The sequence below is a fragment of the Bison bison genome, unplaced genomic scaffold (genome assembly GCF_000754665.1).
Source record: "Bison bison bison isolate TAMUID 2011002044 unplaced genomic scaffold, Bison_UMD1.0 scf7180017864160, whole genome shotgun sequence".
NCBI lineage: Eukaryota > Metazoa > Chordata > Mammalia > Artiodactyla > Bovidae > Bison > Bison bison.
In genome coordinates this window covers 3,922,362-3,931,480 of record NW_011494732.1, presented here as the reverse complement: position 1 = coordinate 3,931,480, position 9,119 = coordinate 3,922,362, and the positions used below count along the sequence as shown (strand labels likewise).

The following is a 9,119-nucleotide window of genomic DNA, read 5'->3' as shown; positions in this document are numbered from 1 at the left end:
GGTAAACCTATCCATTTAGCCTTGTGTCTAGGTTGTGGGCAAGAATCTCTGAGCAGCCTCAGAGCCACAGGTGGGGTTCCTGTGTGTGCTATGTGCAGGGAGCGAGGGGATGTGGAGGCCTTGCTCTTGGGTGGACATGGCTGAGTGGTTCTATCCAGGCACCTCCTGGGGCACTGAGCAGGATAAAGCTCACGTGCTGTCCCCAAGTTTACAGTCCAGCTCGGGGGTAAGGCACACCTGCAGGAAGGGTGAGCTGTGACCACGGATCCCAGTAGACACAGCCATGCTTGCTTAGTCGGGACAGGCAGGGCCCAGCAAGTGAGACATGAGCACGGTTGCTTCTTTGTGGGAGGGGGAGGCGACACCTGAAGTGACCTTGAGAGGTGGCCCAGAGCGGGGGACAGCTGCAGGTACCAGGATTCTAGAGGCTGGAAGGAGCTGCAGCAAAGTGACTATTCCCTGAAGGCTGTGGCTTCCAGCCAGACTGCTCTGGGTCGTATGTCAGCTGTGCGGCCCTGGGCTAGCGATCAACCTTGCTGTGCCTGGGTTTCCCCATCTGTAAAATGGGAATAATAGTACTTTCTTCTCAGGCTTGGCAGTGTGCACAAAGTTAGCTGTCAGTAATGTCTGTCATTAAGAGCAGGTGACAGCCCAGTCAGGAGTGAGCTGTGTCCTCTGGAGCACCCGGGTCAGGACGTATAGGTCCTTAACAGGCCAGCCCTGGGGCATGGGCTTGTCCCTAAGACTGTGGGAACCCTGCAGACCTTGATAAATTATACCCAGCCTTAGCTCCCTTTTAAACAAATTTATTTATTTTTAACTGAAGGATAATTGCTTTATGATATTGTGTTGGTTTCTGTTATACATCAACATGAGTCAGCCATAGATATGTGCCCTCCCTCTCAACCTCCCTCCCCTCCTTGGTTTTACTGATGGGGCCATAACGCACAGAACCCAGGAGGAACACAGGATGGTTTGCTGGTCCCACAGTGGCCCGGCTTTTATTTTTCTGTATGTGTTTATTGGTGATTGATGTAAAATGAGAGCATCCAGGAGAATTAACATCCACCACTTCATTTGGCTCCAGTGTGGAGAGTCCCGCCTCCCCGCAGGTCCACCCTGGAACCGGGCCCTGTTGCTGTCCAGCTTTCAACTGCTGGGCGCCATGGATAAACTGAGAGCATGTCTGCGCCTGTGTGCAGACACCTGTAACAGGACCGCCCTTTTGGCTTCTCATCTTTAGAAGAAACAACAAAAGTCATCACTATTTACTGTGATTTACAGACTAGTGGAAAGAAGAGGTTTTTCTCTGTGTGAAGCATCTGATTAGATTGGGCTTTTTATATAAATAGGGTTTGGATGGGAGGTGGGGGCTTTCATTGGCTGGAGGGTTCCACAGTGAATAGTTTTCCTGACACTCTGAAGAGGAGGACTCTGCTTATTTACTGCTCAGAATTGAGTTATTTGGGGTGCCCTTTTCAAATGGCCACGCCTCCGCCGGGAAACAGGCTCATCTTTAAGGACGCCTGCCCATGTGAGCCAGCACACTTCTTCACTCTAGTGTGCATGCTTGTAAATATTTCAGAGTAGTCATCGTTGGCAGTTTGTTGCCAGCCAAGTTGAACTGAGTTCTCCCATTTTCTTGAAAGCAAGTTCCATTTGTCAAAACGGTAGCTTTGTTTGTTTTCTTCTCTCTCTCCCTTCTAAACCAGTGGAGCAACAGGTCTGGGGTTCAGGGATTGATTTTTTCCTACTGATCTCAAAAGAGAGAAATCACCTGTCTCCCAACGTGGCTTTGTGGCTTCTGCTGTCCTGTTTCTGCTCAGGAAACAGCCCCTTCGGTGGCCCTTAATCACATGCAGTGAGGCTTTGACTCAGCTTTGGGGGCACAGTTGAGGACAGGCTGTTTAGGCCAGAGCCGACAGCTGGGCTGAATCTTCTTGTTCCTGGACAGGTATTTGTATCTGGCCATTGTAAACCTCAGAATATAGGCAATCAGTGAGAACAGGATCATTGTCTGGCAGGATTTCTGTCATAGAAACTCTCGTGGGACCTTGATCCCACTTTCTTGCTGTGACCTTCACGAGTCAGAAGAGATCTCTAAACCTGTCGCCTCCTCCCCTCCCTTCTCCTGGGGGCTGGGGAGATGGGGGTGGTGGGACAGAAGGATTCAGGCCCACTTGGCTCTCACTTCCCCTTGGGGGCCCTGGGGAACAAGGCATTTGCTAATCAGATGGTGAGTAGTGAATGGGAGGCACCTGGGTTCTGAGGACTCCAGCATCAGTTCAGACCCCCTCCTCTGCAGAATTTGCACATAAACAGCGGGGTGTTAATTGCAAGCGATCCCCCTCCCCTGTGTTTAATATTAAAGCACTTAGACTCTCAGGAGAAAAGCCCTCAGTCCCTGTCAGTGGCACTAATAAAGCAAAAATTTTACTGAGTTTTCTTCAGTTCGCGTAGTCCGTGAGCCCTGACTCTCCCTTCCCTCACAAATCTTTCACACAAGGTGGGTCCCGGAGTCCAGGCTGTCATCTAGGTAGACATGGAGGGGAACGAATGGGAGGACTCGGCAGATTGCCCCCCACCCCCCAATGTTCTAGAACCTTCACCGTTGTTCTCCTGTGCCTTTCTGCCCACAGCGTGTTCCTGGAGGATTTCCTGGCCACCGGGCAAGGCGACCAAGCCCCCCAGCTGGAGTTCGAGCAGCTGCCCTTCAGCCACCCACTCTTCATCATGTTTTCGTCAGGCACGACAGGAGCACCCAAGTGCATGGTGCACTCGGCCGGGGTAGGTCTGCTCGGGGACTCCCTGGTGGTGAAGATGGCAGTCCATCCCCGCTTTCCTGGTGGGGTGCCACACGGAGATCCATCCTCAAGTGAGACGAGGGAGGCATGCTGGCCTTGCTGCTGTGACCCCATCATGGGGTCAGGGGTTCTGCAGCGCCGCCCTGGTCCCTCTGCACACAGTGATCCCTGAGAGGACCATGAACCCAAGGGATGGGTCTTGCCACATTTTAGACAGAAGGAAACAGGATAGATGAGAACAGGAAATATCAGCACATCACAGGTCTTAGGAGGGGTTGGTGTGTTTTCTCCAAACTGTCATGTAAGTGCAGGTATGGATGGGCAGGTGCAGGGCAGCATCGTAAAACTTCTGTCTGACAGTGGGTTGGGGTCAAAAAGTTTGAAAGTCATGGGGTTGTTATCAAATCCGAGCTCGATCTGCTCACTGCATAACAATCCAGTAATCAGGAGACGAGACGATGAAGCAAGGAATAGCGACTTCATTCAGAGAGCCAGGCGTCCGAGCAGGCTAGGGCCCTAGAGCACCATGTTATCAGGGTCTGGATGCCAGTTTCTTTTATAGAACAGAAGTGGGAGGAGATGAGGAAGTAAAGTAAAAATTAGGCTGAAAATCTTGCAAAATATTTCCTGGCTTAGCCAGCCCTGGGGAAGGGATGTGTTAATTTTTTCTTTCCTTTAGCCATTCCCAGGTAGACTAGGTCAGAATGTCATCCTGTGAGCTCAACAAATGCTCTTTGGTTTAACATTCAGGCAGAGGGGGCAGGTTCCCCAAGGCAGGCCATTATGTATGCTCACAGCTATAGACAGCACCTTTTTAGTGATTATATTAACAAGCAATGGAGAGCAAACTTAAGTAAGAGAAACAGATCCATCATGGAGTTAGATTTTATTCTTCCCTGTTAACATGTTACATTACAAAGTACAACTAATTGAAGGATTTCCCAAGCTGCATTAGTCAAAAGTCCGTGCTAGCAAAATAGCATGGACCTGAGGGGCTTAAATGACAAAGATTTACTTCCTCCGTGTTCTGGAGGCTAGAACGTTCAAGATCGGGGTGTGGGCAGGGTGGCTTCCTTCTGAGCCTCTCTCCTTGGTTCACAGGTGGCCGCCTTCTCTCTGTGTCCTCACAGTGTCTTTCCTCTGTGCATATACATCCCTGATGGGTCTCTTTTAAAAATATTTATCATTTATTTATATGGCTGCAACAAGCCTTAGTTGTGGCATGTGGAATTGAAGCTGGGTCCCCTGCACTGGGGGCACAGCATCAGAGCAACTGTATCACGGGGGAAGTTGTTCCCCTGCCATCCCCAGTGTCTCTTGGGTGTCTGCATTTCCTTTTTCTGTAAAACATGAGTCACAGTGGATGATGGTCCACACTAATGGTCTAACTTCCTCCCCTCCTGGAGGCCCGAGGATTATCTGAGTGGAGAGACCTCACATTCTCAAACAGCTTTCTAGTTTTGCTTGGTCAGATGGTGGTATTTGAAGATGAAATATAAAATTTCTCTTATCCTAGCTCATTTAGCTTTTACAGATGTTCTCTGCACCTAGAAGCTGTTTGAATCCCTGCCTTAGGAAGGAAACATTTACACTGGAATCACATTAACACCTTATACAGTTCTTTACACAGTGTTTTCATTAGAACATGGAAAGGAGTTAACACATAACACAGCTTTGTTATTACCTGGATTTGGATCCACGGACGGTCTGATGGCAGGTTATGCATTATAACCACCAGATGCACACAGCCTGTTCATATACAGCGAGCAACTTCCCAGAAGCCCTGGGGCGGGAGGGAGGGGATATCAGGGGCCAAAGGCTTGATTTCTGGAAGCAACACTGGCCAAGCCGAGTGGCCTCTAGGAGCGAGTTCTTCCTGTTGCTCAAACCATCCTGTTTCATCACACGGAGTCTGGAGTGCCCACTCTAAGGTGTGGCTGCTGGCATTGTGCTTCCCCTGGAGGGGGCGCCCCAGTCCACCTGGTCAGAAGCCTAATACCCAGCCAAAGAGATGAGGGTTTTTAGAAACCTTGCAGGCGAGGGCGGGGTGTATGTGGCAAAACAACACATCTTAGGAGAAACTGAAATGTCCAACTGTACTTTTATTTTTAGTGCTACTTGCCTAGTGAATGTCACTTTTTTAGGAGTGGAACATAAAAATATATTAGATCTAATGTAGTTGGCTCATAAAATCATCGTGCCTGGTATATTTAGAGTGTGGAAAAGTCAGGAAAAGTTATCTTAATTCTGGCTTCGCTGAGCTCTTGCACGTCCAGAGAAGTGACTAAGCATCCTGCCTGTTTTCAAGAGTGATCTGGAGAGGAAACTTGAAAACAGCAAGATGGGACTGCCAGCACTGACTGCCCCTGGGGTGTTAGGGGTGTGGCCCTGGTTTGCTGGTTTGTGTTTTCTAAGCCCATGAAAGAGCCAGAAAACAGCTTCCTTCTCTTCCCTTTTTAAAATGAGTCTTCTTGCCTGAGTTCCGGGAATCCATGTTGCTTGTATTTCCTGACCCTCAGGGAAAGTGTTCAGACTTGCCATAAATATTTAAAAATTAAGAGAAGAACTATTAATTTGACTCCTTAAGATTCATACTTTGGTCACCTAAGGCAAGGAGCTGACTCATTGGAAAACACCCTCATGCTGGGAAAGATTGAAGGCAGGAGAAGGGGATGAGATGGTTGGATGGCATCACTGACTCAATGGACATGAGTTTGAGCAAACTCTAGGAGATAGTGAAGGACAAGAAAACTGGCGTGCTGCATTCCACGGGGTTGCAAAGGGTCAGACCCAACTTAGTGACTGAAAAACAACAATAGCAAAAGGTTCACACAGAGAGAAGCTAAGGACAGTTTTGTGCTGTCAACACGGCGAGGGTATGGGACTTCCCTGGAGAGCCAGCGGGTAAGAGTCCAAACTTCCACTGAAGGGGGCACAGGTTCAATTCCTGGTCAGGAAGCTAAGATACTACAAGCTGCATGGCACGGTCAAAAACAAACAAAAAAAAATGGGGGTACTGAGCAAATGAACAACATGTGATGTGTTATGGATAGGCTGGGCTTATAAAGGCAGACCTTCCAGGCAGAGATAAAGCTTAGATGCTGATTTAAGTACAAAGGGAAATGGGAAGGGGATTTGCCTCAGGTTTGTCTGATCTGGGAGCTCTGAGTCCTTTCTGAGAATTTGCCGTGTGAACACTTGGCGTTCATCAGAAGAGTTCCCAAAATGTGTACTCACCCACTCTGAGTGAGAACAACGTGTACTGTGGGACTTTGCAAAGAAGCCTCTGACTATCCTGGGTTGGGGCCCCTGAGCCCACGATGCACGTGCGGTACAGCTGAGGGATCTCAGCTCTTGTAGACCAAGGGTGGCCTTGAGGAACCCTCCCAGCAACCTTTCTACCACCATCTACCCAACCCCCGTGTGGCCCATCCCTAGGCAGGTTGCCTTCACTGCGGGCCTGGTGACAGGGTGCTGTCCAGGACAGACTGTGGAATAGGGGCTCTGGCCTTGAGTTAGAGAATTTGCTGGGCAGGATTGTTTTTTTTAAGTTAATTAATTTGTCTGCGTCAGGTCTTAGTTGTCACTGCAGGATCTTCGTCCTTCATGTGGGATCTTTTTGATGTGGTGCACGGACTCTAGTTGTGGCACGCAGATTCAGGAGTCACAGCACATGGGCTAGTTGCTCCAAGGCACGTGTGATCTTAGATCCCTGACCAGGAATTGAACCCACGTCCCCTGCATTGCAAAGCAGATGCTTTACCACTGGGCCACAAGGGAAGTCCCTTGTGGGTAGGATTGTTTGTGTTATGCCTTCAAAGGGGTCATTTCCTAATGGCTTGTTTTTTTATTTGTCTTGGGTCCAATGAGGGTTGCAAGGCTCATTTTATATGTGAATCCCAAAGGTTCCTAAACATCCAGGACTATCATTGTTGTCAGCCAGCAGATGCTGTCTGTGGCCAGACTGAGTGCAGTGGTCCAGCCTTTTCAGGGGTTTTGGAGGGGCTGCGTCCCTGGTCTAGCTTTAGGATCTTGTGTGAGATCCCTGGGTGCCTGGTCACCTGGTGCTCAGAGCCTGCAGGTCAGCAGGAGAGGGTCAGGGTTTCCTCTCGTGTCCTCTGGGAGTCTCAGGGGTCACGTGACAGAGCGATGGGAGATTGCTCGTCACGGGAAGGCTGTCAGAGCTCTGCCTCTTCCTTGACCTCTCCTGCTCCGGGGCCCAGTGTCTATTCCACGCGTGCCTTTGTGCCCCGGAGGAAGCTGCTTGGCTCACTCGCTTCTCCCCAGGGGACGCTCATCCAGCACCTGAAGGAACACATTCTTCATGGCAACATGACCAGCAGTGACATCATCTTGTATTACACCACGGTGAGTGCCCTCCCAGGGCGGGCTCTGGTTTACTCAGGTAGGGGTCGTTTATCATTACTCTTCTTTTCACTTCTCCCCCATCGCATGTGTCAGTAGGCAGAAGTACAGCTCCAGCTGCAGGCTGCGTGCATGAGACCCCAGGCTGTGTGCAGCTGACCCCTGACTGTGTGCACAAGACCCCAGGCTGTGTGCAGCTGATCACAGACTGTGCACGAGACCCCAGGCTGTGTGCAGCTGACCACAGACTGTGCACAAGACCCCAGGCTGTGTGCACGAGACCCCAGGCTGTGTGCAGTTGATCCCAGGGTGTGTGCAGCTGACTCCAGGCTGTGTCAGCTGACTCCAGGCTGCGTGCATCTGAGCCCAGGCTGTGTGCATGGACCCCAGGCTGTGTGCACAGACCCCAGGCTGCATGCAGAAGTGGCCTTTGCTGTGGGATCCTTCCCTGTCGATCTCCGTCTCTCCCTCTGCCACTGTCTTCTCCCCCCAGGTGGCTGCCTCCTTGAATTGGCACCAGGGTCCCTCCTTACCTTGGCCCGTCCTCCTGTGTTGACCTTGGTTGCCACTGGGGAATTCCAGAGAAACAAAGGAGACTGACTGTTAGTTCTTGAGCCTATAGAGGTGGGGAGGAGAGTCACGTGACTGAAATCTGTGGCTCAACCGCGGGCAGGGGGCAGGAACTTAGCAGAGACCGGCCATGAGGCTGGTCAGTCCTTAGCTCTGTGGAACATAGAGGGACTCTGACTCATTCAAACTGAAAAGGAACTTATTGGAGGTTGTAGGGTGCTGCAGGTGCCAGACACTGTTCCCCATGTCCGATGTGGATGGGCCACTCCAGCACCCAGTTCTTGGCTTGTGTGCACCACGTGACCACTCTCATCTCTGTGACCTTCAGTCCCTGTTGTCACCAGCGAGGCTGCAGATGTTTTCTGACATGTCTTCATGTACACGTGTATGTTGATCCATGCTGTCAACTCTTGATGGGCAGTTGCCGGTTCAGGACATCCCATTTGGACAGGCAGTTCTTGGCAACTTTGGCTCAGCATCGGATGGTTTCTAGGGATGTGAGAGGCTGAGTGACAGGGCCGAGAGGAGCCCGTCCAGCACTCAGTTGACACGTGTTCCTTTCTGTCCTCCCCAGGTTGGCTGGATGATGTGGAACTGGGTGGTGTCTGCTCTTGCCACGGGGGCCGCTGTGGTCCTGTATGACGGCTCCCCGCTGGTTCCGACACCCAACGTGCTCTGGGATCTGGTCGACAGGATCGGGTAAGTACCCGGGATGCTCAGATGCGGGGTGGCTGCTGTGAGGGTCTGCTGCCATCTCTGGAATGCTTGACAACCCCCTCCCCAGATCTCACCCCTGTCTGTCCATGTTCCCCTCTTGGTGGGGGGCTGTGTGAGGACGTGTAGGTGCTGAGGGCAGGTGAAATCGTCAAGGAGGTGGGAAGGGGTGGGCACCCCAACAGGGACCGACCAGTCAGATCTGTGTAGTGAGGAGGGGGCTTCCGCCTCCCCGTAGTCCTGTTAACAGAGTGACAGGCAGACATCCTGACGACAGGGGCAGAGCCAGCTAAAGTGGAACATCAGGGGAAGGGCAAAGTGGCCCCATTTATCCCCCAACCCCCTCCCCATCTAGAAATTGTCAGAAGACCCTGTTTCATTAGCACTTTGTTGGCTGATGAATTAATCATCACCAGCTGATGCATTCTCGCCGCTGTGGTTGGTGGTCACTGTTGGCCTAATGGTCATGTTTCCAGGAATGAGAATACAGCAGCTGGCAGAGTTCCCGGGGCCCGGAAGTCAGCCACACTCTGAAACGGTCTAATTACGTTACATTTGAGTCTGCTCGCGCTGGGGAAACAGAATGAGCCACAAATGTTCTTAAATCCTTGGCCGTTAATATTTTAAATATAACTTTGGCCTGGGTAATATTTAAATTCTGACATT

At 50.9% G+C, this 9,119-nt stretch overlaps 1 protein-coding gene across 1 annotated transcript in view; it reads left to right on the top strand.

The window, feature by feature from the left end:
- Window positions 1-9,119, top strand: part of AACS (acetoacetyl-CoA synthetase) — a gene marked incomplete at its 5' end in the record, with an annotated part of 55,441 nt that overhangs the window by 27,159 nt on the left and 19,163 nt on the right. The window contains 3 exons of the mRNA XM_010841408.1: window positions 2,640-2,787; window positions 7,092-7,172; window positions 8,314-8,438. Of these exons, the coding sequence (XP_010839710.1) occupies window positions 2,640-2,787; window positions 7,092-7,172; window positions 8,314-8,438 (354 nt within the window). The remainder of the gene's footprint in view (window positions 1-2,639; window positions 2,788-7,091; window positions 7,173-8,313; window positions 8,439-9,119) is intronic.